This window comes from Balearica regulorum, chromosome 26, assembly GCF_011004875.1.
Source record: "Balearica regulorum gibbericeps isolate bBalReg1 chromosome 26, bBalReg1.pri, whole genome shotgun sequence".
In the NCBI taxonomy this organism is placed as follows: Eukaryota; Metazoa; Chordata; class Aves; order Gruiformes; family Gruidae; genus Balearica; species Balearica regulorum.
This window is the reverse complement of record NC_046209.1, coordinates 2,931,573-2,959,256: the sequence shown is the minus strand read 5'-3', so window position 1 is coordinate 2,959,256 and position 27,684 is coordinate 2,931,573. Positions and strand designations below refer to the sequence as shown.

The 27,684-nt window shown below is 59.2% G+C and overlaps 1 protein-coding gene across 1 annotated transcript; it reads left to right on the top strand.

The window, feature by feature from the left end:
- Window positions 1–23: 23 nt before the first annotated feature.
- On the top strand, window positions 24–27,368 carry ONECUT3 (one cut homeobox 3). Its single transcript, XM_075776680.1, has 2 exons — window positions 24–1,083; window positions 22,460–27,368. Exons 1-2 carry the CDS (start codon window positions 54–56, stop codon window positions 22,750–22,752), a joined length of 1,323 nt encoding a protein of 440 aa, XP_075632795.1. The 5' UTR covers window positions 24–53; the 3' UTR covers window positions 22,753–27,368.
- Window positions 27,369–27,684: the final 316 nt, after the last annotated feature.

Genomic DNA, 27,684 nt, shown 5'->3' with positions numbered 1-27,684 from the left:
GGAGGAAGGCAGCGAGAGAGCGGGCGAGGCAGCGGCAGAGCCCGGCGGCCACCATGGAGCTGGCGATGGAGAACCTGGGCAGCCTGCACGGCGTCCCGCACTCGCAGCCCGCCGAGCTGCTGAGCCCGGCGCACGGGCGGCAGGGCTCGCACCGCAACCTGGTGCCGCACGGCCGGCCCGCCATGGTCTCGGGCATGGCCTCCATCCTGGAGGGGGGCGACTACCGCGCCGAGCACAGCCTGGCCGCCCCGCTGCACCCCGCCATGAGCATGTCCTGCGAGTCGCCCTCCGGCATGAGCCTGAGCAGCACCTACACCACGCTGACCCCCCTGCAGCACCTGCCGCCCATCTCCACCGTCTCGGAGAAGTTCCACCACCCGCACCACCACCACCACCACCACCACCCGCACCAGCGCCTGGCCGGCAACGTGAGCGGCAGCTTCACCCTCATGCGCGACGAGCGGAGCCTGGCCTCCATGGGCAACCTCTACAGCCACTACCCCAAGGACATGCCGGCCATGGGGCAGCCCCTCTCGCCGCTGCCCAACGGGCTGGGCAGCCTGCACAACGCCCAGCAGCCGCTGGCCCCCTACGGCCCGGGGAGCCACTTGCCCAACGAGAAGATGCTCTCGCCCAACGGCTTCGACTCGCACGCCGCGATGCTGTCCCGGGGCGAGGAGCACCTGGCGCGGGGGCTGGCGGCGCCCAGCTCGGCCATGATGCCGCCGCTCAACGGGATGCACCCGCACGGCCACCCGCACGCCCAGCCCGGCGGCTCCCTCCTGGGCGAGCGGGAGCGCCAGGCCTCGGCCACCGGCTCCCAGCCCGGAGGCTCCGGGCAGGTGGAGGAGATCAACACCAAGGAGGTGGCTCAGCGGATCACGGCCGAGCTGAAGCGCTACAGCATCCCGCAGGCGATCTTCGCGCAGAGGATCTTGTGCCGCTCCCAGGGGACCCTCTCGGACCTGCTGCGGAACCCCAAGCCCTGGAGTAAGCTCAAGTCGGGCCGGGAGACTTTCCGGAGGATGTGGAAATGGTTGCAGGAGCCGGAATTTCAGAGGATGTCGGCGCTCAGGCTGGCAGGTAGGGCACGACGCGGTCCGCTGCCACGGCCGCCCGCCCCGCAGCTCCGGGCGGGTGGGTGAGGGGGTGCTACGGACACGCGTGGGGACCCCTGGCTCGCGGGGAGCCATCGCGGGCAGGGCTGGGCCGGGTGTTACCCAGCCGATTCGAAGCCTTTAGAAGAAAGGAAAGGAAATGATATTTAAGGCGAATGCCCCCCTCCCCGGGCCTGCCCCTGCCAGCGGTAAACGAGGGATCCCGGGTGGCGGAAGCCGGGGGCTGCCCCGCCGCTCCCCGCCGCTCCCCGCCGCTCCCCGCCGCCCGTTCGGCTGCCTCTGGCTCCGGCGGTGATTTCCCGCTCGGTCCCGCCCGCCGAATCGTCCCCTTGTCCCCCCGGGCGGACCCCGGAGAGCCGCTGGCAGCCCCGGCCCACGCTGCCTGCCGCCCGTGGGTGCTGGCTGAGCCGCGGCCCCGGGGCCGCTCCTGGAAGCCCCTTCGCTGTCGGTTTGGCACCGCCGCTCGGTACCGGAGCCGCGCTCCGGGGAAGCTCCGGTCCGCCCTCCCGCCGCCCCACCGCTCCCCGCCCGGAGCCCGGCTGTGGGGCCGGGGAGAAGCGGGCAGCGCCGGGGCTGCGCTCCGCTCCCTCCGGGGCACCGCCTGCCCGCGGGGAGAAGGAGCGACATCCCCGCCGTGCCCCCCGGTTCCCGGCCCGGGTGCGGGGCCGGCTGCTGTCCCGCAGCACCGAGCAGGGCCGAGGGTTTGCCGGAGAAACGCGGGTTTTCTGCGCGGCCGCGCCGTGGCTGCGGGGGGGTCGCGGCTCCGCGCTCCTCCGCGCTCTTCCGCGCTGCGCGGAGCCGCCTCGGTTGGAGGGGGGGGGGGGGGGAAGTGCCGAGGGCTGGCAGAGGGCTCAGCCCCGAGCCGGGACGTGCCCGGCCCGACCCGCCACCCCACGGCACCCGGAGCCGCTCCGGCCCTTCCGTCCTCCGCTCCGGCCCCGGCAGAGCCACGCCGGGGTTCCGCGGGGCCAAGCGGGGGTGGCCGTGGGGTAAAAACCACGCGTGTATTTTTAAAATGTATTTTATTTTTAAAGAAATCCGAGCTCCCCGTGGAGCCGGGGCAGAGTCCGGCCCGCCGGTGCTGGGCACGGCCAGGCGCCCGCCGTTATTTATGGAGGAGAGCGGCGTTCATATGTATTTAGTGTAATTCAGTTGCTCTTTAATTAGGGCAGGGTAGTGGCATCTTTTAGTTCCAGTCGATGCCCTATTGAAAAGCAGTTAATAGAATGCAAATTGTTCCTGGCTTTACAAGGTTCTGGTAAATAAAGATTTAAACACTGCCGCGATCGGCCGTTTAATGCCCCCGTTGTTCGGGCTAATTGAGCAGCGGGTGGCTGGTTTCTGACTCGCCAAAATTCGAAATAATAACCGTGATGGTGATGATAAAAATGCGGCCCCGGCTGGGGGGGGGGGGGGGGCTCAGGGAGGTCTCTGCCCGCCGGCCCCGCTCGGGTTCGGTGCCCGCTGCCATCGCTCCCTCCTCCCGCGGCGTCGGGGGAGGTTTATTCTCCCCGAAATGGTTTTTATTCCCCAGCGCCGAGTTTCCCTCGGCCCCAGGGGCTCCTCAGAGGCATTAGTTACGGAAATTAACCCCCCGGATTTCCTGGGGACAGAGTTTAATTCTTTACTTTCTGCGAAGACAGGAAAAAAAAAAAAAAAAAATCCCCAACAAACCAACCGCCCCGCCATGACTTGGCCCGCGTTGAATCCCATCTCCCCACGCGGGACCGGGCCGTGACCACCCCACGCCGCCCCGAGCGGCCCGTGCCGGGGTATCGGCCGCTCTCCAGTCCCGGGCCGGATGGAGAGTCCCGGGGGGGGACACGGCCACCCCCCCTCCCCGCGGCCTCCCCCGGCCCCGCCGCTTTGTTCCCGGCCCCGCTGCCGCTCCGCTTTCGTTTCGCTCCCCGCCGTTCCGTCCACCCGGGCCCGGGCGTGGGGCAGGTTTAAACCCCTCGGGCTCAGCCCCGGCCCGGCTTCCCCGAAAAGTGGGGCTGTATGGGAGGGGGTCACGCTGGGCCCGGGGGGGGTGGCCGTGTCCCACCTCCGCCATCGGTGCGGGCGAGTTCCCCTCAGGCCGACGCGCCCCGGGGACGCCGATCGAGGCTGCTGGTCCCTCGGAGCCGCCCCGGCCTGGGCGACTGGAGGGACTCGGAGGGCTGCGACCCCCCCCCCCGGGGAAGCAGGGAAAGGACCCCGGCCCCGCCTGGGCGGTGATCGGCTTTTTGCCCTCCCAAGGCAAGCGAAAAAAAAAAACGAGTGTTAAACGGGGGGCACGGCCGGGGCGAGGGCTGGTGCCGGTCCCGGTGCCGGTGCCGGTGCCGGTGCCGGTGCCGGTCCCGCCGGGCTGCAGGAGCCCGTCTGATGGATTAGTCCGAGTCAGTAAATCCCGGATCAATAACCACGCCGGGCCCCTATAAATGGCAACTGCCGCGTTTCTCCTCTTTCCACTCCAGTTCCCCCTCCCGCCGCCCCGTCCGCAGATGAACCATTAATTATTCAGCCGGGACCCGGGCAGCGCCGCAGCCGGGGGGGCTGCACCTCTCTCCCACCCCGGGCTCCCTCCGGCTCCGCTGCCCCCGCGGGGCTCCGCAGAATAGGGGGTGTCCCACGGGGAAACATCTGGGCAGCAGCTGGTGGGGCCCGGCCCGGCCCCTCGGGCCATCCATCTCTGCGACCCGCTGTCACGGCCGCAGCGCTCAACCCCCCCAAATGCAGCTCTACAAACTTCGTGATCCCCCCCCGAGGTCTGCGAGGGCCCGTGGGAGGCAGGGAGCTCCCACAGTGGGACCTCTGCGGGGTCCCTGCACGGCGCAGCGGGGCTCCGAGCCCCCCACTCGCGACCCTTCCACCCGCCATCCCGGTCCCTCGGTGTCCTGGCGGCGAGAAAGGCACCGGCTTCGTTCTCGTGGGATCATGTGGGAAGCGGGGGCATCCTGCACTCCCGTCCCCGCGTGTCCGCGGAGGGCGGTGGGTGCCTTCCAAACGTGCGGGTCTCTGGGTGCCTTCCCACCACGCGTGTCTGTGGGTGCGCTCCCATCCTGTCGGAGACCTCGCCGGTGGAAACCCCCTCCCCGCCACAGATTTATTCCGACACTCGGGACTAGGAGATTCGCTCGTGATTATTACTCGGGACGGCGACGACATCGTTGTGTCCCTCTCGCGACACGGCAGCTCTCCGCCTTCATTCATCCTTGACTCGAACGAGCGCTCGGCTGATCCATCCTCCCGTGGTTTTCCCCGAGATGCGTGTCTGTGCGCGAAATTCCCCCGCTTGCGTGAAGCGTTTGGGCCGCGAGTGGGGTGTCAGTCCGGCCCAGAGGAGCTGGCTCCGCTGGGACCCGGCCGCTGCCCGCACCCCGGGGAGGCAGCGCGGTCCCGAGTGGGCTCTGCGGCACCTGGGATCGGCTCTTTCTCCCCCAAGGGGTTTCCCGTGGCAGAGCCGGGGACCGCGGCCGCGCTGCCCGTGGGAGCCGGAGACCGGGAGGGACGCGGGGGCTGCGGCCGAGGCGCCTGGGCAGCGCGTTCGTTTCCTCCTTCTTCTGTCACATCTTCTTTTCCCGTTCTCTCTCCCATCTTTCTTTTTCTTTTTCGTTTAGCCTTTTCTCCCCTCGTTTTTCGTTCTCCTTTTTCGTTTTTTGTTTTCATTTTCTTTTCGTGTTCTATTTTATTTTCGTCCTTTCCTTTCCTTTCCTTTCCTTTCCTTTCCTTTCCTTTCCTTTCCTTTCCTTTCCTTTCCTTTCCTTTCCTTTCCTTTCCTTTCCTTTCCTTTCCTTTCCTTTCCTTTCCTTTCCTTTCCTTTCCTTTCCTTCCCTTTCCTTCCCTTTCCTTTCCTTTCCTTTCCTTCCCTTTCCTTCCCTTTCCTTCCCTTTCCTTCCCTTTCCTTTCCTCTTTTTCTTTTTCTTTTTCTTTTTCTTTTTCTTTTTCTTTTTCTTTTCTCTTGTCCTTTCCTTTCTTTTCTCTTTTCCTCTCTTTTCTTTTTTCTTTTCCTTCCTTTTCCTTTCTTTTCCTTTCCTTTCTTTTTTTCCTCTCCCCCCGCGGCTTTCTCCGCCGCACCACGACGCTTCGTTATTCCAAAAAAAACCCGAAACCACCCCGAAACTGCGAGCACGATCGCGGGACTCGGCCAAGGCAAATGCCCGAGAGCTTTGGCAGCGCCAATAATTAATGCCGCTAATTAATACTAAGACACAGAATCGCCAGAATCAGGAACAAGACTGCGATGCGGAAAAACTCGGGAATTTTTTATTTTTTTTTTATTTTTTTTCACGAGTTTTGTTTCAATTTCAGCTTCTCTCAAACGACTTTGGCCCAACGACGGCTCCTCTCAGCCAGCGGCCACCGGGCACCGGGGCGGCCCCGGCCCGGGAGAGCGGCGGAAAATCCCGGACGGTTTCGCTGCTTTCGATCCGTTCGTGTCCGAGGGGCGGCGGGGAAACCGCGCTTCGGCCTCGGGGGAGGTTTGTAGGTTGGAGAGAGAATTATTTCGCCGTCGTAAGATGGGGGCAAACGAGGATTTGGGGGTGCGGGCGCCCAGCGCCTCCCCCTTCGGCGCAGGAGAGATGCCCTCAAGAAAATACAGGAAAAGAAAGCGAGAAAGGAGAGAAACCGTTTTCCCCGTTGGAAAAAAAAAGAAATAAAACCCCAAACCCAAACCCAACAATGATGGGGAGGTTTCCTACGGTTTTTCTTAATTTTATTTTATTTTTTATTTTATTTTATTTTATTTTTTACCACGTTAATAACAGGCAACTTTCTCCGCCAGCGCGGAGCCGCCCGCCGGAGCTGCCCGTCGGGACCAGCCGGCGCCACCGGCTACGCGGGGGCGGCCACTGCGCGCCCCGCCCCGCACCCCGCTCCGCTCCGCACCGCTCCGCACCCCGCACCGCACCGCACCGCACCGCACCCCGCCCCGCACCGCTCCGCACCCCGCACCGCACCCCGCACCGCACCCCGCACCGCTCCGCACCGCTCCGCACCCCGCCCCGCACCCCGCACCGCTCCGCACCTCCGCACCGCACCCCGCTCCGCCCCGCACCCCGCACCATCCCGCACCGCTCCGCACCCCGCCCCGCCCTTATCAGCGCACCGGGGCCGCCCCGCTCCGCCCGCGGTTATTTTTCTGTTTGCTCCTAATCTGCGCGTCAGAAGGGGCCAATAAACCTCCCATCGGTTAAATATTAAATCGGGTTTTTCCCCCCGCCCCCAGGAGGAAATAACTCCCCTCCGTGCGGGGCGGCAGCTCTGGGTACAACCCACCCGTGGCCGTGGGGTGCTGCTCCCCCCGAGCCTGCTCCCCCAATCCTCCCCGGGGCTCTGCTCATCGCCTGCCCCGGAGGGACCCCCAACCCCAAGCAGAGCCGGCGCCGGGGGCCAAACTCGGGGTCTGTCTTGCCACCTCCTCATTTTCGGCTGCACATTTTGGGTGGGTTTTTGTTGTTTGTTTTTTTTTTTTTTTTGTTTTGTTTTTTTCTGGGCATACAACGTGAGGGTGATATATTTTTTTTTTCTCTGTCCTGTCAATCGCCACTGAAACCATAAGGGAGAGATAACAGAGAAGAGAAAACTCTCGGAGTGACCTTTGAATCAATTTGAAAAACCTCATTTAACTGATAAGTCTTGAAAGGCCCAGAACTAATTTGAAAATACATCTATTAAAATCTCATTGCCGCTGCCTGGGAGCTGCTGGGAAGGGTGTGCGAGGCGCCTTCCTGGGGTCGGGGGAGCTGGGAGAGCAGGTTTAAGCCCTGGTCAACAAAAGAGGTTGCAGAGCTGCCTGCAAAATGATGGGGCTTAAACCAGAAGAGAAAATAAGAATATTAAAAGAAAATCGGTCTTTCTTCCCCAGCTGGTGGGGAAAGGGGAGATTTACAGCATTTTCCTGCCATAACCAGGCGCGGAGTCTGGGATCGCAGACAGAATATTGGATTTTTTTTTTTTTTTTTTTTTTTTTCCCCTCCAGAAAACAAATCCAATATTTTCTCATTCTGCTCAGATGCGGTTGCAGGGCTGGGGAGCGTACGCCTCTGGGAGAGGGCAGCCGTCCCCCCGGGAAGCGGCTGCGGGGAAGGCTCTGCCTGCGCTCCCATCGCAGAGATTTCTGCCCGGCTTCCCTGGTGCCGCGGACCGAACGCCAAAACCGGTGACAAACGCGGGGTGTGCCAACGCGGAGGAAGGGGAGGGATGGTGAAGGCAGGAGAAGACCAGAGGCAGGGCCCGGGCGCCTGTTTTCTGGAAAATCGCGGACGGTTTTGCTGTACATCCCAGTCTGCCCTGGGCACGGCACCTCTCCTCCCTGACGCGCCTCCAGCATCGCCTGCATGTAGAGGAACTAGAAATTCCCCACGGAAACTTCCCAGGCACGCGAGGCTCCCCGTGCGAAGCCTTCGCAGGGCGCGTGGCAGGGCGGTGATGGTCGACGTGCAACACCAACAAAAAAATAAGGGGAAAAATAAAAAAAAAAAAACAAACCCCACACCAGAGCCTAGCTTGAAAGGACTGGGGCTTTGCAGCTCGGTGGGGATCTGAAGACCCAACCTGTCTCCTGCTCCAGACCTTGGGGTGCAGTTTGGGACACCGCTGCCTTAGGATGGGCTGTTTCCCGTGGGAATCGCTGCCTCCCTGGCCGCTGGAGCCGTCACCTCCCAGCCCCAGTACCTTGTTGGCTGGCGGGGGGGGGAAAGAGTTTTTCCCCTTGCTGCCCGATTCCTTGAGGTTTCTCAGACAGGCTCGGGCAGAGGGAACCTGGCCCCCCAAGTACTGATGGAGACATTGGGCAGCTTCGACCTGCCCTAACCCCGCATCCACGCACCCGCGCGGCTCGACCCCAGCTCCCTTTTTGGAGCTGAGCTGCCACGAGGAGCACAAACCCTACAGCTCAGCATCGAGCCGAGGCCGCCTCTGTGATTCGATCAGCCCGGGATGTGTCCCGTCAACCCGGGACGTGCTCTTAGCCATCGCCCTCCACCCGTGCAGCACCAACAGCAGCGCAGAGGGGCCGCGGTCAGCCCCTGGCTTTGAAAACTGGTCAAAAAGGGAAGTTGGAGCCAAAATTTTTCTCCTCCAGCCCACCCGCCTGCAGGGAAAAGCGATGCTGGGGGGGACGCAACGGGAGCGATGCAGGTCTGCGCCCGAGCGGCGAGGGGCTGGCGAGCAGCCGGCAGCAGGTTTGGGCAGCCGAGTGCACTGGCTCTGCGCGGGGCCGCGGCCATCGAGTGGCTGATTTTGCTGATGAAACAGAAATTCAAAGATCTCGTTAAGACCTCAAATGATACAGAGCATCTCCAGCAAGGTTTAAACCCAGACAGGGTTGGACAGGCAAAACGGGTGATGGATTTTTAAAATATTTGGGGTTGTTAAAAAATAGCAAAGCAAAAAGGCACCCTGGCTTCTCTGGTGCTGGAAGGAAGGGCCAGGATATTTAAAAAATAAAGACCCAATATTAATATCGAGACACATTTGCATGGGCATGGTTAGGATTTCAAGAATGACCTTAACTCTGTATCTTAACATATATATATATATATTCTGTTAGAGACATGCACCATGGCTCTAAGTACTGGTGGTTCCTGCAGTGCGAGGCAGGGAGGTCCAGAAATTATTTAACAGGGATCCAGTGGAGTTCAAGGTGTTTCACAGGTGGTGAAGTTAAGGCACGGAGAAGGCAACGCTTTGCTGGAGCAGAAGAGGGGTGCCGCACGGCGAGAGGACGCGCACCCACTTACACCCGCGACGGGTGGGATGCAGGCAGAGGTGGTGGGCTCAGACGGGCAGGACTGCAGCGAGGATGCTCCTATTCCCCGGGCCCATCCCGCTGTGGGTACCGACTTTTTGCCCCCTTGTTAGGGATCGGTGATGGTCCTTTCCTTCGCCTTCTGTCCTGCACCGCAGGACCTTGTCGCTCCAAACAAACCGTGCCCTGGTTTCCTCCGTGCGGGAGGATTCGGTGTTGCCATGAGCTGAGTTTGGGGAACTGGGGGGCGAACGTGCTGCCTGGCCTCTAACCTGGGGAATGGCAGATGCCGCCACCGCTGCCCTGCGTTGGATAACGTCCCCGTCGGGAGACCTGGACCCGCCGTCCTGCCTCGATTCTGTATCTGTGATTATCCCTCTTCTTCTTCTGTTCCCAAATCCAAGGTATAGAAATCACCAAGCAGGAGTGAGCCCTTGAGGGTCCGGGAAACCTTGTCACCCCTGGCAGGTTGGGGGTGTCTCGGCTCTGCCCGGCTTGGGAGAAGGAGCCAGAAAATCCCCGTGCGGGAGCCTGCTGAGGGGAAAGCAGGGGCTGGTTATGGGAAGGCACTCCCTGGGACTGGCTGTCATCTCCTTGCTTGCAGAGCGGCAGGGAAAACCCTGACATCTTGACAAAAAAAATATGAAGGAAAAGGAAATTGCAGCTTTTTTTTTTGTTGTTGTTGATGATGGCCCGGGCAGTGGTAAGCAAGCCAGCTCTGCTGAGCCCCGGCCTCAGCAGGAGGCAGCAAGGGGAGCGGGGGGCTGCTGCTCTCCCACCCGGCTCAGAGGAGAAGCGAGGTCTCCTGCTGTTGGCACGAACCTGAGGAGCTCCAGATATTGGGGGCCGGGGGGCTTGAGGTGTGCTGGGAGGGATCGGTGCCGTCGCACGGCTCTGCAGGGCACAGCCGGGAACCCGATGCATCAGGTTCGGCTGTCAGAGACCCTAAAAAAACCCAAAGTGGACCAAAATCAAGGAAACACCTCACGGTCTTCAAAGGGCTGTGAAGGTGATGGTCGCCCCAAGGAGCCCCCGCAGCGATGCCCGGCACGGGGAGGGGACAGCCCGGGGAAGCCGAGAGCCGTGGCAAAACTGGCTCTGGCCACCGGAAAACGTCCCAAAGCCTCATGTCCCCTCCCCACGCCAAGCCCCACCGTGCGGCTGAAGGGACACGAGCTGCGACTCGTCCGTCGGTTGACAGGTCGAGTATCCGCAGATCCCTCCGTGCCTCGGTTTCCCCACCTGCACGAGCGGGGCTGACTGCTTTTCCAGAGTGTACGAAGACACCAGCGGTGGGTTATTAAAGCCGAGGAACTCAGTGATGCCACGTAACAGGCCAAACCTTTAAGCTGGAAGAGGAGCTCCAGAGAGCAAATGCCCCTCTGGGGGAGTCACGCCACCCTCGGCCGATAAGGAGCAGGTAATGAGCAAACTCTCTCCATTAGGGATAAAATTGCAAATGTATTGGGAGCTGCTGACGGGCGATGGTATCAGGGGCTGACAGAGATATCAACGGCTCCGCTCTGCCGCCGGAAAGGCTGCTCCCACTGCGGAGCAGCGGAGACCCCAGCGCTCACTGCCGGTGGCAGGGCTGGGGAGCGCAGCAACGCCTGGCAGTGACACCGATGCCTGCAAGCTGCATCCCATCCCTCGCAATTCCTCCAGAGATCTGGCCCTACTCTTTATTTTTTTTTCCTATCTTCCGAGGGTCCCTTGTTTGCCCTGGACCTGGCATCCCCCCAGATAAATTCCAGCTCAGGATGGGGGATGGATCTCTGTTGGGTTTTGCTCGGTGGTTGCTGGGTGGATGGACCAGCAGCTGGCCTGGTGTGGCTCAAGTGCGACGCTCGAAAAAAATGGTGGGGTCGATGCTGCGGTGGTTTGTGCTTCCAAAACCCCGCCGGGATGGGGGGGACACTTCCCCATCCGCCTCGCAGGGGTGAGGAGGAGGAGGGAAATGGATCTGTGGATCAACGCCCACCTTAGTTCCCTTTTTGGGGCCGAACTTCAGGATTTTTATGACATTTCTCACGCGGAAGGCAGTGAACCCCTACCCTGATATTCCCAGGGGACCTCTTGTATGGGGGGCTCCTGCCGGACCCCCCCAAATCCACTCGCCCGCCTGCCTGCACACACAGGCAGCCAGAATCGGGACCGTGCTTGATTTAGGGCATTTAATTTGCTTTCTGCCGGGTGTTTGTGGTGAGGTGGGTGTTTGCGTCTGTGTTGCAGCCGGTTGTAGTTCGGGTGGGTCAGAAATGGGGTGAAAGGAGGCGAGTGTGGGTATCGTTGGATGCTTTACATGCCAAGAGGAAAAAAAGAAATTGAAAAATAGGTCCTCCAAATCAGGGCATTTATTCAAAATAATGCTGATTTCAAAACCAGCTTTCTTTTCCCAGAGAAAATTTGAAAGCATCTCTGCAAAACAGAAGCAGCCTTTTCCGCCCTGAATTGATGATTCCCAGCCATTCCCCTGCCTTCAACACCTCCAAAAAACCCCCAAATTATTTATTTGCCTTGATTTTTGGCACGGTCACGAGGCGATTGCCCCACCGGCGCGTGCCCAGGGCTGGAGGAGGATCGGCCCCGCTCTCTGCACAAGATGCTGCTTAACCGATACGGGCAGAGCTGGGACCTTCAGCCCCAGGGGTGCCATTACAGCACCGTCACCTCCCCCGGAAAAGGGACCTCAGGGGGACATTTGGTGAATCGGGGGGGGGCTCAGATGTCCCCCTCGGGCTCCTGCTCGGGAGCTTTTCCAGGGTTTATACTTCCTCTGGATGATGATTTCCTTCACCCCTTGCTCTGATGCTCCCGAAGGTGCCGGAGCCCGGCCTGGGTGCCCGGGGGGTGCTGGCAGCGGAAGGGGGAGACCCCCCCAGGCAGCGTCACCCGGCAGGGACCCCCCCTTGGCTGTCTCCTGTTCTGCAAAAACGGGAGAAAAGAGGCAGGAAGGGAAAGGGGGAACGGGAACGCAGGGAAAACAAAGGGGCTGCTGGGCGTTGGGCTTGGATACAGCTGTGACGCTCGGCTGGGATCCCCTCGCTCCTCTCCTTTCTGTCCCTTTTCTCTCTCTTCTCCTCATTTTCTCTTTCTTTTTTCTTTTTCTTCTTATTTTTCTCTTTTTTCCTCCTTTTCCTTGTTATCTTCCTCTTCCTTTTATATTTTCCCTTTCCTTTCTTTTTCCCTTTTTTTTCTCCCCCCCTTTCTCTCCTTTCTTTTTCTTTTTTCTTTTTTCTTTATTTTTTTTTTCCTTTTCTTTTTTTTTCCCCCCAACAGCCCCTTTCCCAGCCAGCAACGAAATCGGGCCGAGAGAAATTCGAATTCCCTTTAACCAACCCCCCAAACACTCCCCTGCCAGCCACGCCGTTACCTGTCGCTCTCCCACCTTTGGACAGAAGTCCTGGAGACGGGCAGCTCCCACCCAGGGAATAACCCAGCACCATCAGGATTAATCCCCCCTTCCTGCAGCCCCTTCCCCTTCGCCTCTCTCCCTGCAAACCTGCCTGCGAGCTCCTCGCCGGTCACGTAGCCATCAAACTGATGTGCCAGCAATATCCAACGCGCAGTTAAAGCCACTCGTGGGAGTTTCAATAAAATCGACCGGGCAGGATCAATGGGCTGCGCCGGCCCCAGCCCCACACATGGGGGGGGGCAGGAAAACTACCCGGGGCTGTGAAATGGGGGTGCTGGGGATGGGGGACCTGGTTACAAATCCAGGCCGTGCTTGCCGTGATGAGTTGCTGGTTCGCCAGACGGAACAGCTCTGCGTGGGGGGCATTTTTAAAGGTAACATCGGGGGGGGGGGGAGTTCCTCTGCCGTGTTCGGATGGGAAGGGGCAAACCCCCTTTTCCTGGCGGAGTTTCCCTCCCGGCAGGACGGGACAGAGCGGGGCAGGGAGCAGGGCCCGGGGCCCGGGGGGGCGGCAGCAGCGGGCACAGCCCGGGCTGCTCATTGCCCCCCCCCCCAGAGCAGTGATTTGGGAGTGGGGAAGGGCCCCCCCCCCCGGAGCATCCCCGGCTGCTTGGCGGGGCGATGCAGAGCCCCGAAGTGGCTCACCCCGCGGGCCCTCACCCCGCAGCCCCTTCTCCCCCCGCCAGCAGCGAGGGTGTCCAGCCGGGCACACGTGTCCCCTCCCGGGCCGTGGGGGTCTCGGTCCCTGCCCTGCTCCCCCCCCGGCTCCAATTAAAACATCATCCATCGCTACGGCGGGAGCGCGTAATCCCGGGCAGATCAGTGCAATTACTGCGGGAACACCTTGGGAGCTGAACCGGTAACGCCGGGGCGGTGGATTAAGAGCCACTGGCTTAGCGCTGGCCGCAGCCGTGACAGCCCCACGCGTGGGGGGGGGGCGGGATGAGCCGCCCGGGGGGGGTGAGCGGTTGTGTGGCCGGGGTGGGGGGCAGTGGGGTGGCCGTGGGGCAGTGCAGGGCAGGCTGTGGGGCAGGCCGTGGGGCAGTGCAGGGCAGCCCGTGGGGCAGGCCGTGGGGCAGTGCAGGGCAGGCCGTGGGGCAGTGCAGGGCAGGCCGTGGGGCAGGCCGTGGGGCAGTGCAGGGCAGGCCGTGGGGCAGGCGGTGGGGTGGCTGTGGGGCAGTGCAGGGCAGGCCGTGGGGTGGCCGTGGGGCAGTGCAGGGCAGGCCGTGGGGCAGGCGGTGGGGTGGCTGTGGGGCAGTGCAGGGCAGGCCATGGGGCAGGCCGTGGGGCAGTGCAGGCCAGGCCGTGGGGCAGGCGGTGGGGTGGCCGTGGGGCAGTGCAGGGCAGGCCGTGGGGCAGGCGGTGGGGTGGCCGTGGGGCAGTGCAGGGCAGGCCGTGGGGTGGCCATGGGGTGGCCGTGGGGCAGTGCAGGGCAGGCCGTGGGGTGGCCATGGGGTGGCCGTGGGGCAGTGCAGGCCAGGCCGTGGGGTGGCCGTGGGGCAGTGCAGGGCAGGCCATGGGGTGGCCGTGGGGCAGTGCAGGCCAGGCCGTGGGGCAGGCGGAGGTCCGCGGTCCCGCAGCCGGGCCGGCACGTGCCATTCCCGCGGCTGCCTGAGCGGCCCCGTCCGTCCGTTCCCCCCACCCCCCCCTCCGGGACGCGAGTGGACCGCTCCAGCCCGGCGCGCCCCCTGTGTTCGGGGCGGCTGGAACGGCCCATGGCTCTGGGCGGGGGTGTGTGTGTGTGTGGGAATAGCCCATGTCCCCGTGGCGGGGGGCGGCCGCAACGCGCCATTGGGCAGCGGCGGGGGGGCGGGGCGAGCTGTAGCCATGCCACCGCCCCCCGGGGGGGGGGAAATGCGCCCGTCCGTCCGCGGGGGGGCGCCAGCGCGGCGGGGACGGCTCATCGTGGCTGCGGGGGCAGGGGGGGCGCGGAACGAACCATTCCCCGCCGTGCGGGGGGGCACCGCGCGGGGCCCAGCGCTCCAAAATGGCGGCGGGGCGGCGGGGCCGAGTGGGTCTCGGTGGCTGGCGGGGGCCTTGGGGCAGGGAGTCCCCTCTGCTCCGCCTCGGCCCCGACACCCTCACGGCCCAGCCCAGAGGCAGGGGCGGCCGAGGGCCCTTTGCCCAGGCCAGGGGTGAGGGCGGCCTGGCGTTACCCGAGGCCTGGGCCAGCCTGGCGGGGGGAACTCCCCACAGGGGAGCCGGCGGGGTCCCCCCGCGGGGTCCGAGCGGCTGCCCCGCGTCACCCCGGTCCCTGAGCACCCCCTGGCTCCCCCTGAGCCGCAAAATGGGGGGCCGCTGCTGTCCCCAGACCTCTCGGCGCATGGTGACCAGCCTGGGCGAATAGCCGGGAATCGGGTTGTGCTCGGAGCCGGGCTGCAGCCGCCGTCGAGGTCGGGCTGGAAATGGCCTTCAGAGCGCCGGGGCCTTTCGGAGCGGGGCCTGGTGGTGGGGAAGGGCTCGAATCTGGAAGCTCCCTCCTGTGATGCGCTGCTGGAGCGAAGGGATGGCCTGAGAGCAGCCGGTGTCCCTGCTCAGGCCCTCCCGCCTGCTTTCAGAGCGTCCCGCACCCTGGCGAAGCAAACCTCGAGCACCCCAATCCGGAGGATTACAGATTTTTCCTGTTTTTCACAGCACCGCAGAACAAGAAAGCCAGCAGCCATCTGAGAATTGAGTCGGCCAAACCCTAAGGGAGCTTCCCATCTCACACCCGATAAATCCACCTGAGACCAGATTTAATCAGGAAATGCAGAAAAACTGTTGGTTTTTCCCCCCCACCGCTTTTCCCCTCTCTCCAGCAAACGTTCTTTGTCCGATAACGGCTCTAGGCCCTCTCTGGACACTGTCTCTCCACTGAGAGCGGCTCGGGAGCAGCATGTGATGTTTCAATGATGAAATACACTTCGTTGATCGTTGAATTCCTTTATTGCCCCTGCTCAGGGAGCTGCTGAAGGCGGCGGGAGTTGGGCAGGAGGAGCCTGACAGGAACGGGCTGATGAGAGTCACTTAGCAGTAGCCCGTGCTGATGCCGAAGGGAGATCCTTGCTGCTCCTTTCCTGCGCGAAGGAGCGAGGACGGAGGTGGACTGCGCAGGACTCTCAGCCGCGTGGGTCACAGGGATGTCGCTTGTGCCAGACTCCTGCGGGGAGGCTCCTTCTCCAGCGTTACCTGGTTCTCCCTGTCATTGTGGCACGAATCGAACCCCAAACTCTTTTCCCCCCCTCCCTGGATTCTGCAGCTGGGGCTCTCGTGCCAAAGCTGAGCACGAGCAAGTGTCCCTGACTCCAAGAAAAACTTATTTCAGGGGTTGGAGGGTTTCCAGCTGTGTCCCCCCCCATCCCCATGTCCTCCCTCTCTCCCAGAAGGCGACGACCTTCCTCTGCCACTGCCATCCCTCGCGGCGCTGCCGGCTTCTGCCTGCTGTGCTGCCTGACTCCAGCACTTCATTAGCACCAATTTGCTCTCGTCACACTAAGTGGCGATGACTGGGGGAAAGAGTAAGGAGAACAGAGCAGCAGGGAGGACTCCCAGGGCACCTCTGCCTCACACCGGGCAGCTGGGCCGGTCCCGGGCCGTGCTGGCAGCATGGGCGCTGAGCAGCTTGTGACAGCAGCGGTCTGCACAGGGACGATAAGAAGCAGCTGACCCTGGTCCAAAAAAAAGCCTAGAAAGGGAGGAAACGGGACAAACGGGGGAAGCGACTTTGCCGGCAGATGTGATGGCAGAGCCGGGGGTTGAGCCCAGTTTGGGTGGTGGGGAGACCAGAGCAGGGCACCAGGTCTTCCTTTGTGACAGTCTCCAGAAAAGCAAATGAAAAATTAAACCTCTGCAGAAAGGAAATGCTTTTAACAACAAAACGCACGTTTTTGAGAAGTCTGCAACTGTTTATTTCTGTGTCCGTGAGAGGAGTCCGATGCAGCTGGCTCAGCCCAGGGCTGTCTCTGGCGAGGCCGGTAGCAGCTTACCTGGAAAGGACAAGAATAAAAATAGGGCAAATGTGGATGGGGCGAAGCACATCTGCAGCTGCCACAGCTTCTTTGTGTCCCTTCACCTGCCCTCGGACCAGCCAAACTCATCTGCTTCAGCACCGGAAAAGCTGAAAACGCCATGCCATGAAAAACCCAAAGCTTGCTAAGCGCAGGAGAGGCAAAACGAGATGTCCCGCGGGGCTGGTGTCACCGCTCCGCTGGTCTCCTCCAGCCTCCGCCGGTCCCAGCTGAACCCCCTGCTCAGGAGGGACCCGAGAGGAGGACCGAGGACTTGTGCTTTCATTTCCAGTCTCTTCCCTCCGCCTGCCAACCTGTGCTGCTCTGAAAGCCCCTGGGCTGTTGGGGAATGGGCTGGGGAAGGCGGTGCAGGCAGCTGGTGATGCCTCGCAGCCCCGTACGGGTCAGTCGGAGCCGCTCGCTGGAAGGAGCCACCGAAACCCTTCACAAGGGAAGGAAAATGCACCCAGCAACGCAGAGGCGAGCGCTTTGTCTCATCTCATCTCCTCATTTGCAGCATTCAGAGGAAGATTTAATTTGCTGGGCTCGGGGAAACGGCTCACCCCGCCGCGCGCAGGCTGCATACCAATGACCAGGGGCTCTCCCCGGGCCTCGGGACTCATCCTCCGGCAGCTCCCAGGGACACCAGCGGGGAAGCCTGTCCTCACCAAGGCAGGGCCACATGGCACAGGGACACACACAGGGCCGGGAGCTCTGGCCGGACCGTGTCACTCTGACCCGGCAGGACCGTGAGGCTGCAGCTCAGCAGACACGTCACAGCTCCTAACCGCATCCCTGGGGCTCTGGATGCCCTCTGACGCACGGTTTTCCAAACCTGAGGGTTTCTAGAGCAGGGCAGTTTTTACTACGGCGTGGTTTGAAGCCGTTGGATGCTGCAGGACCACAGCGATCAAAATGCCCACAGGTTTTGGAGCCCAGAAGGTTGTGTTTTGTTGTTGGGTTTTGTTTTTTTTTGTCGTGTGCTGCTGAAGTCTGGGGGATCGCAGGGTTGCAGTGTGGCAGGGTGGCATTTGCAGGGATGGGCAGCGCGGGGCAGGGTCTGCCGCGGTGGTTGTGTGGTTGACACCGCATCCCCTTTGCTTGTGTGTTTGTTAGTTTTTGTGATCATATGAGGTTTCAGGAAAAAAAAAAAGGCAAAAGGAAAGTTGGGGTTTGGTTTTTGAGCGCTCTTTCTTCCTGCGTTGTACTCTGCTGGCTCTGCCGTCCGCACAGAGTCTTCCCAGCTAGAGAAGACCTGAATTGCTGCTGGAGAAGCCTATTTGTGACAAATCTCTTTGGGCTCTTTTCCTACAATGTAAAGATAAAAGTCAAACAAACTTTTTGCAGTTACTTTTTGCCCCAGCTCTGAGCATCCTGGCCGGCCCAACTGTGGACCAAAGGATTTCTATTTTGCAGATGAAGATCCCTTGTCCAGACTCTGCTCCAGCTTTGGGGGAGCAGATGCCGTGAGGTTAATTCAACTCGGGATCAGACACCGCTCTGCTGTGGGAGGCGCTGGGCTCATCCCAGTTTGCTCAGAGCTGCAGCTCCCAAAACCTTCCAGAATATCAGGGCAGGGTCTGAACCAGTAAAGCCCATTGCCCAACCCTACACCCAGCCCCCCTTCTCTGTGAAGGAGCTTGAGATCCCTCTGCCCTTTCATGGAGAGGGGGAAACTGAGGCAGCCCAGCAGCTAGACCCATCTCAAAGGCACGGAGAGAAGCCAGCTTTGCTCAGGGCCATTTCCCACCAGTGCCCACCAGTGTAAGAGCCCGTCCCACCTCTGCGCTGAAGAAACCTGTCCCGACCTGGCCGACCACGTCCGGGTCCCCCCTCTCCATCCCTTCCTCCACCTCCCTTTGAGCCCCTCCAAGCTCCTCGGTCCCCTTGTACCGCTGCGAGCCGATTTGACAGGGAGAAAAAGAGAAAAGCTGGTGGGGGTTTTTTTCCCCCCCCCTAACCTGCTTACAGCCAGCATGCTGGCTCTGAAAGCCCCTGGCTGTCTTTTGTGATTTCAACAAATCGCCAGCACTTAAGCAAAGTGGGCAGAAAATTACAGGTTGTATTGCAAGTGAATGGAGAGGGAGAGCACGCTGGGGCTGAGAAAACAGAGGTTTGCGGGTATAATAGAGAAACCAGTGTCTGGCAGGCTGCGGAAGCCTGCGAAGCCATCAGGTATTAGTTAAATGCTTCTCGGAGTTCACGCTGCGAGGCATAATCGCAGCTTCTGAACAGCAGCCATTTGATTGTCTCTATTATGTCCCTTTAGAAATGATTTGGGAGATATTTTGCTTTGAGCTGTCAAGGTTAAGTCAAGGAAAACATGCTCCCTCTGACATAAGTCTCCAGGGAGGCAGAAACCCTCAGCAGAAATCCTCGGGGGGAAGCGGGCGGGATGCCTCTGCTTTCAGAGGTCTTTCCTCCTCCTTCTCCCCCGCAAGGTTCCTCCTTGCCTTTGCTCCCAGTGTTTTTTCCCGCAGCCAGGTCAGCTACCTTAGGGAAGAAACACCGCTGGGGCCGTGCGCCCGGTGTCCAGGAGGAAGGCACTCCGTACAGTCGCCCCGTCCGGCTGCGCCTGGCATTCCCTCCCTGTCACTCCTGCGCTTGTTGGCTGGTTTCAGCCCGGCCCGGCTGAGCCGCGGAGGTCTCAGAGGTGCCCGCGTTGTGGAATGAGCTGGGGAGAGATGGAGAGAGGAGAGAGAGAGAGAGACCGCCATTGTGGGCGAGCTCAGCCCCGTACGGGCCGTCGGAGCATTCCCCCTGGCCACAGGGGATGCCGGTCCTGGTACTGCCAGGGTCTCCTGTGCCCCAGGAGGAGCGGGGAGCAGGACAAGCCAGGGAATAAACCCCGCGCTTTGGGTGCTTGCTGGGGAGATAACGCGGAAGCGGGGGTGGAGGTGCCCTGAAGTGTGTCCCTATTCCCATGGACCGTGGCCAGACCCAGAGACCCCGGAGGGACGTGACTGAAGAACAGCATTAAGCCGAGGATGAGGCGTTTGGAGCTTGGGACTTGGGAAAAAAGGGATTTCGAAGCACAGAGTAAAACCCTCACCCTGTGCTGACCTGGGTAGGAGTCGGAGCCGTGCCCCTGGCCATCCCCTGTCCCTGGCTCCCTCCACCTGCGGGGACACGGGGACGGCCACTGCCAGCCTGCCTGGGAAAGCAGCGCCCGGGGGATGTGGAATAGGAAAAAGATCCTCCGTTGGGGGGGTTGATGGCCGCCATAAATAGATCTGACCAGCGTCATTATCGATTTCTGTTGTGCGGAGCTGTAATTAGATTGAACTGGGGAAGAGGGGTGTTGGGCTGCGTCAGCAGAAAAAGAAATTAATAAATAAACAAATGAGCACAGGAAATGTGGGATGCGTCCGCCACCGGCGTCGCAGGCCAAAAATAACAGGGGTATCAAGGGGTGCGGAGCAGGGGGTCACCTCTGTCTAAGCAATCCTCGGCACTGGTTTAAATGTTGGACCACAGTTTTGCCAGCAAGACTCTGATGGTTAGCGATTGCCTCAGAGCTTTGAGTTATTAATGGATGAGTGGTTTGTAATAATTACTCCTAAAAATTGAACAGGGCGGGTGGGAGCGTGAGGTGGAAAAGCTGAAACGCTGGGTCTCAGGTTGACTGTCCAGCACCGCTGGTGGGAATGGGTGCCAGCAGGCAGGAGAGCGAGAGGACAACCTGGATCCCGGTGGCTTTGCTAGGGTTACAGCTGGGTCAGCACATCACCCCGCATGTCCCATGCAGCTACGGATGTATTTACGTGTACCTACACACGGTTGTATGTACCTGGTGTATAGGTAGTAGAGAGCTATAGTATAAGTGCCATCCACACAGAGCAAAAGCCGTGTTCGCAGGGAGCGTGCGAGGTGCCCACCACCGACACGAGGTCCCTCCCGCGCCGCTGGCACGGGGCTGGAGCCGAGCATGCCGGGGGGGATGCCGGGAGGGCGCACGGCGGGCGGGCGAGCGAGGGGTCTGGCAGGGCGACGACGTGCTGCTCCGAATGTGCACGCACGGTGTGGGGGGGGACTTTTTCTGTTTGTTATTTGGTTTGGGGGGAGTTTGGGGGGGGTCTTTTTTTCTTTTTTTAATTCATGTCTGGAAAAACGTCAAATTTTCTATAAAGGCTTTTTTTGTTTGTTCTTTTTGCAAGCATCTGATGGTCATAGGGTAGGTTTCCACTAAACCATTCTCTGCTGGCTGTTTGAGTAAGGTACCCCCGGGACAGGGTCCCCCACCAGAGCTCAGACTGTCCCTTGTCCCTAAGGACAGTGGTTTGCAGCCAAACCTGCCCTGGGCGGGGGGAGAAGGGGAGGGTCAGGCTCTCCACTAACCGTCTGTACCAGGGACGGCTGATTTTGACTGTGTGTGGTTGGTTGTGCCAAGCTTGGTGCCTCCTGTCCCCTGCCCCGGCGGGAGCAGAACCAACGGCTCCCACCACCCGCGTGGGGACGGGGCAAGGACCCAACCCAGCAACCGGGGAAACAAGGCTAAATTTGTTGGATAAATTATCTGCTTCACTGAGCTCTAGATTTCCCCTGCTTGGGGTGGAAGGGGTGGACGTCATCCTTCTCTCTTAGTTCAAGGTGATGTAAAGAGGACTCGTAGTGCAGGGCAGCTGAAGAAAAACCAGAGGAAGACCTTGTTTGTTCTCTAGTGAGGAAGAAGTGACTTCGAACACCCTCCTGTTACTCCTAGGTTACACGGCTGCCTACCCTTTTACTCAGCCTGGCCATGCAGGTGTGTTTGTGTCGCAGGCAGGTAGTTAGCCTGAGGGCATACCTGTCCCGTGGAGCCGAGATGCTGTCCCATTGCTGCGGCAGGGGCTTTCAGCCTTGGCCTCTGGCCCCTCCAAGGTCTGCGCGCCCGGTCGAAGAGGCTCCTGGAAATGCCTGAGAGAAGCAAGTTGAAATCTGTCATCCAGCAACATGCCAACAGCGAGTGTCTTGAAGGACCTCTGCCCTCCCTGCAAAATCCTTTGGAAGATCGAACCAAGAAACCCCAAAGGCTGAAAACTGCTGCTGGTGGGGGCCAGAGTGGGGCTTTCCTCAGAAAGTCTTTAGCCCACAGTTTCCTGACTGTTTTCTGAGTTTTTCAGGAGGAAACGGTGTGTCCCCAGCCTTGGAGGGCCAGATCCGTGCCCTGCCTTGCCCATGGGCATCTTGGGCTCCTGTAATGCCCGCGCATGTCTGGCCAAGTCCTGACCCAGCAAAGTCCCTGATCTAACCTTGACAGCTTTGAGGTCGTCTCTGCTTTGAGTAGGAACTGGACCAGCAACCTCCACCAACCTCAGTTATTCTATAATTTTCTAGAAACATATCATAGCAAAGGGCTCCTTTTCTCACCCGTTCCACCAACAGCGTGTTTAATATTCCCACAGTTAAAATTCATGTCTTTACCAAAAGGTGCGTACTGCCCTCCGTCCCTCCCTTCACGCAGCGTGGGGGTGTCAGGGGGGCTTTCCTGGCTCCCAGCAGCCCGTCCCTGTGTGACAGCACCTCTGTCCCGACCTACCGCTCGAGCCAAATCTGTAGGGGAAGCTTTTAATTTGGTGCTGGCTCAACCTGACAGGATCCAGTAGCAAAGGCACGTAGGAGAGAAAACCCCTTCCCAGAGCAGGTGGAACCACGAACGGTCCTTCCAGGCTGTCTGCCGTGGGACGTGGTGGCTGCAGACCAGCCTTTTCACAGTGTCCCTGGTCCCTGGCTCTTCCCCGTGTTTCAGAAGTGGCAGCTGGACGTGATGGCCAAGAGACACCAGTTCCCTAAGTTCTTCAGCGAGATCCACAGAGGCGATGAGGAGGCGAGGGAGACCACGCCAGAGTGCAGCAAGGGAGGGAGGCTGATGGATGACTTCCAAAATTTAGAGATGAAGCAGGTCCCAATAGCCAGGCTGTGGGAGCAGGGTCAGCCCAGGAGTTTCCTCGGTCTCTAGTCCCAGGGTCAGCTGGAGATGATGAGGCTTGGGCTTTACCCAGGCTTTTTTCATACTGATGTTGTAAGAGGCTGTCGTCCCATCTCAGCAGACGCTCAGGAGGCACAGGGAGGAAGAGGAGGGAGGTAGAACCTAGGGAGTGGTGGGCAACAAGCCAGCAGGTTTACTGGAGGGAAGGGCCTGGTTTTTGGGAGGCAGCCAGGCAACCTGCGAGTGGGCCAGGGTGGTGAGCGCCAATTAATGGCCCTATTCTCTCTTTTGAACGTCTAGCTTGCAAACGCAAAGAGCAAGAGCAGCAGAAAGACAGGAGCCTGCAGCCCAAGAAGCAACGGCTGGTCTTCACGGACCTTCAGCGCCGCACCTTGATCGCCATCTTCAAGGAGAACAAGCGTCCATCCAAGGAGATGCAGATGACCATCTCGCAGCAGCTGGGCTTGGAGCTCAACACCGTCAGCAATTTCTTCATGAATGCCCGCCGGCGGTGTATGAACCGCTGGCAGGAGGAGCCAGGCACCAACCCTGGAGTCCCTTCTTCTTCTACAAGCACTTTCTCCAAAGCATGATGTCCCCAGCCCTCCCTGCCCCTTCCCGGACATCCTCCTCATGACAAAGCCAACCCCAGACTCACACTCATGTCCCAAGCCCACCGGGGTGGGTGCTTTTGGATGCTGCGGGTCCATCAGCCTCCCAAACCCTCAGCTGGGCGTCACCCCTGGACGTGGGCCTCGTGCCACATCTTGCTGCCACGTCCTCCCAGCTCGTGGAGCAGGGAAAGGGTTTGCAACCAGGTCAGCTCTGTCCCCAGGAGGGCTCGGAGGAAAGCCCTGTGGAGCGAGGGATGATGTGGGATGGAGGGAGAGGGTGAGGTGCTGTTTGGAAGCATCCCTGGTCCTCAGGGACCACAGAACCTTGTCTTCACCTGCCCACCAGGGTCTTTGGGGAGAGGGGCACCCCTGACCCCCCCACCAGCCTCGATCTCTGCCACAGCCACCCTTATGGCTCCCACAGTGGAGGAGTGAAGGTGGGGGAGATACGAGAGGTGGAGCCGTGGGGCTGGGCTCTGGCACAGCCCCCCCCCCATGGTTCAAAGGGGGACGAGCAGGGAAAACGCTGCCCGTGTGCCTGGAGGGTGACCCCAGGCTCCTGCCAGGTCTCTGGCTGCTGAAGTTTTTCCCCGCCCCGAGGTGCAGTGGGGTTCCCCAAGGCAGGCAGACCCCCTCTGACATTGAAACATGGGTGTTCCTCTCCCTTGAAGGTTTTGAAAACCTGGTCAAGGGCATTCCTACAGCTCCAGTCTCCTCCACAGGCATCTTCCTCCGACTCCCCCGCCCTGGACACCCCCAAGAGCACCCACACCCCTCCGCCCCCCATGCACACACGCACCCCGACCCACGAGAGCACCCGTCCCCGGATGCCTCCCAGAGAAATTCCACGGCAAAGGAGATGCCTCGCCGTGGCCGCCCGCCTCCGTGCGCCCGAGCATCCCCCAGCCCCACAGCCGGAGGGGGACCGCGGCTGCACCGCGTCGCCTGGCGCCCAAGCAGGTCAAAGAAGCACATTTTAGCTACAGAAATCGGGTATTTAAAAATAATAATTGTTTGAAAGGAGACGGGAGGAGAGACTTGGAGTGAAGGATCTGATCTTTCCTGGTGACTGGCTCCACCATTCAGCGCTGGATTTCTGGTTCACTTTTTGGTTGAGGAATGGACTCAGACAAAGCAGATTGTTGGCTTTGTGTCTCGCCCCATCCGCCCCTCGACACACACTATTGCCCCCTCCTGTTCCCCCTCTTCATCTCTGTTACCAAAGAAATTGCAAAACCAAAAACCCAACAACAACAACAACAACAACAACAACAAAAATCCCTCCCGGGAACCAATGTTGGTACACGGTGGGAAAGGAAAAATCCGAGGGATCTGGTGGCAAAATCCAGCCCTGGGTGTGAGAAGGGGGAAGACTCCCCGACGAGGTCGAAAGGGAAAAAAACAACCCCAAAAAACCCGGAATAACAACAGAAACCACAACCAAACAAGTTCAACGCAAAGACCGGCAACTTACCAAAAAGACGCCAGATTTTTTTTTTTTGTGCCAATTAACAACCTGCCTTAAAATGCGAATTTCTGGAGCAATGGTACTAGCTTCAAAACGATTGTTTCCTCCGAGCTCTCGATGGTGACTTGTGCCATATAAAAAAGCAATCACGAGGCCAAACCCTTACAATCAGCCCTCGTCCCAGCCGCCCCGCGGGCTCCTTGCCAGCCCGGGGTGCCCTCGGGAGGAGCAGGAGGTGCCGCCGGGGACAGCGAAGGGCTGGGAGAGGCTTGGGGATGGAGGGGAGGCAAGGTCCCCTCCTTCCCCACACCACTTGAGGAAAAAAAAATATAATAATAAAAAAAAATCCTCCAAAACCAACCGTCAACCAAAAAAAAAAAAAAAAAAACAAACCAAAAAAATAAGGGACACTATTGAATTTATGCGGGTAAAATAGTACCATCTGTGTTCTAGCGCTATGGTTTCTTCGATTCACTTTACTTTGAGAGCGATCTGTTGTGTAACAGGAAGGCACCTTGTTGAAAAGAAGGAAAAAAAGGAGAAAAAAAGTGTATGTGTTCACCAAAAAAAAAAAACCAAACAAAAAAAAGCACCCCCCCCAAAAAAAAAAAGAGGAAAGAAAGGACAAAAGAATGAAAGAGAGAAAGAAAAAAAAAAACCCCTGCACACGAAGCCCTGACCGGCCGCGGTCACTGGCGGGGTTAGAGGACGTCTTCAACCAAAGAGCTCCTGGGGTAGGTGGGCGGTGGAGGGGTTGGGGGTGTCAGACTGGACACGGTCACACCAAACTAAACCAATTTATTGCTGGAAAGAGAGGGCGGGAGGGAGGGAAGGAGCGGGAAGGGGCAGGTGCCGCAGCGTATTTTTGCCAACCACAACCCAAAAACTAACGGCAAAGCGATTCTCATCCCCCCCCCCCGCCCCAGGACCCCGCTCCCCGCCACTGATTTTATTTTTTTCCCCTAACGTTGTTTCTTCTTGTCTTGTCGTGATGTGGTGACGATGGTGGTGGATTCCTGAACCCCATCGAGTAGTATTCAAGGGCTGAAAAGCCAGGAAGGGGGCCTTGGTTTGGGAAGTGAAAAACACACAGAAAAAAAATGGGAAAAAAAAGGAAAAGAAAGAAAGAAAAAAAAAAAAAGAAAAGAAAAAAAAAGAGTAAACGCCACAGGCCCTCAAGGATGCAAAGACATTTCTAGTGAGAACCCGAGAATAAAGGCTACCTCACTTGAGTTTTCAATTTTTGTGATTTGAAAATCACGTCTGATACCAAAGATTTTGTTGCCTTGTCTGGTCTGTGCTGGAAACGCCACTTTCCCTGCTCCCCGCGGACGGGCCGGCCGAGAGCCCCCCGCTGCCCCCAGACCCCCTCCACAGCCCTGTCGAGTCCCCAGAGAGCGAGGGAGAAGGCGAGCGAGCGACCCCGGGATGGCAGCGTGGTAGATGAGTGCCTTTTTCTTGTACCAAAGGTGTGTGGCCATTTCTTTGCTCCTCTGCTTTGATCCTAAAGACTCACTATTACCTCAGCTCTCCAAAGGGACGGATTCTGGTAACCCTTGTAGTCCTTGGGTGTTGGGATGAAGGAAAGAAACCCAACCCTTGTCCTAACTGAAGAGAAAGCATCCCCCTTGCTGCCCGTTGCGGGAAAGGTGCTGGTTCCTCGGCATGTCCCCCCCTTTCAGCTGTCCCTGTGTCCCCCAACCTGGTGTTGTCCCCAGGGTCCCTCCATCCAGCCCCACTTGCCCCAGGGGCACTGACCTGGTGTCTGGGTCCCTTCTCTACGGGCGTCGCTCCCGGGAAAGGCCTCGCTCCATGTCCTTCGCCAGCCTGGCTTGGCTCTGGGGCCCCGCAGAAGCCCAGGAGATGAAGTCGTGGGTTTCGTCGTGGGGTGTATCATCTTCCTCGCTCAGCTCAGACACGCGCTGTGGTTTCCCTTTTTGGTGGCGCAGGCAGGGTTCATGGCATTGCTGGCTGGAAAGAGGAAGGCAAGGACGGCAGAAAGCCTCTCCCTGGGCTTTCTCCAAACCCCTCCTTTAGGGAATGGTTTGGAGCGGTGAAACCTTTCAGCAGGAACTGTTCCCAGGCCCCCAAAGGGGCATTTTTGGCTCGTTGGGGGAGATGGGCTCAGCTGGGTCCGCCCCACTCCACCGCTCAGCTTTAGCAAAAGGCAACGAACGGGAGGACCCGCTGGAGGAGACGCAATCTCCAGAGCATCAATCTAGGGAAATCTTGGGTTGAATTGTACCTACTTGGTTCAGGCTCCGGCCAAGGCGACTCCTTTTGAGTTGGACCAAACTTGCCCAGGGCCAACCCCCCTCCCCGGTGACAGCACGCCTGGCCGGGACCCCCGCAGGGTCCTGCATCTCGCTGGGCAACCTGACAGAGCGGGTCAGAGCGTCCCCAGCCCCATCGTCCCCCTGCCCCCCCCTCCACTCTACTGCCTTGGCCAGATCTCGCCCGACCCCGTGGCCGCGCCACCCCACTTCTACCTGATACCCACGTGGCTTGTGATACCAAAGACGTTCTCTATGCAGGAGAAAGCCTTCTTTTCCACCCAGCACAGACCTTACAAGCCTTTGACAATGTTCTCTGAAATACCTCAAAATATTTAATGTATAGTTTATGTGATAAAAAAAAAAAAAAATTACTTAGCTAGTTTTTGGAATTTGTGACTTGAAGCTTTATACTGTTAAATTATAATTTTGCAGAAGACGGCATGTTCTTATTTCTTTGACGCGTTCAATGGGAGACATATTGAATGTTAAGGAAATGAAAGCTGGATAGTTTCACGATTGAAAAAAAAAAGAGAGAGAAAGAGAGAGAGAAAGAGAGAGAGAAAGATTAAAAAAAGGACCCTTGGAGTTTACAGATTTCATATTTAAACAAGTCCTTTTAAAAAAAAAAAGAAAAAAAAGAAAAACTAATAATGATGATGATACCTTTGCGTTCAGATGTGTTACTTTTCTCTGAGTCATGTCGTACAAGAGTATTTATTATATGTGTTCTGTGTTCAAATGTAATTTAAAGAAGACAAAAAAAAGACAAAAAAAAAAAAGACAAGATGAGAATTTGATTTATGCATGAAAAAAATATACTCTTTCTTGAAGTAATGTAATAATTATTCGGGGAGGGGTGGTCGGGTGGGAGCGGGAGGGGACAAACTGTGCTTTTTTTGTCCACGAGTTTTCAGTTGATGAGAACTTCTCTGCATGGATCACGGTTTTTTTCCAACTCACGCAACCACGGGAGAGTCGTCGTTTATCCCTTCGGTTTCTTCCTTCGCCTCTTTTCTTCGTTCCTCACCCTGAAAAATCACGTGGCAGCGACGCGGGGAGGCCGGGGGCTGCTCGGAGGGCCCCTGGGGAGGACGGGGCGCACGGCGTGGCCCCGTGCCTGGCAAACAGGGTAAGGGTATCTGGGGCACGGGACCCCGGCGTGCGTGC

Bases quoted from the DNA above. Each gene is read 5' to 3' on its own strand.
- ONECUT3 (XM_075776680.1), top strand. From the start codon at position 54: ATGGAGCTGGCGATGGAGAACCTGGGCAGCCTGCACGGCGTCCCGCAC. The intron at 1,084-22,459 runs GTAGGGCACGAC...TTGAACGTCTAG, and splicing joins GTCGGCGCTCAGGCTGGCAG to CTTGCAAACGCAAAGAGCAA.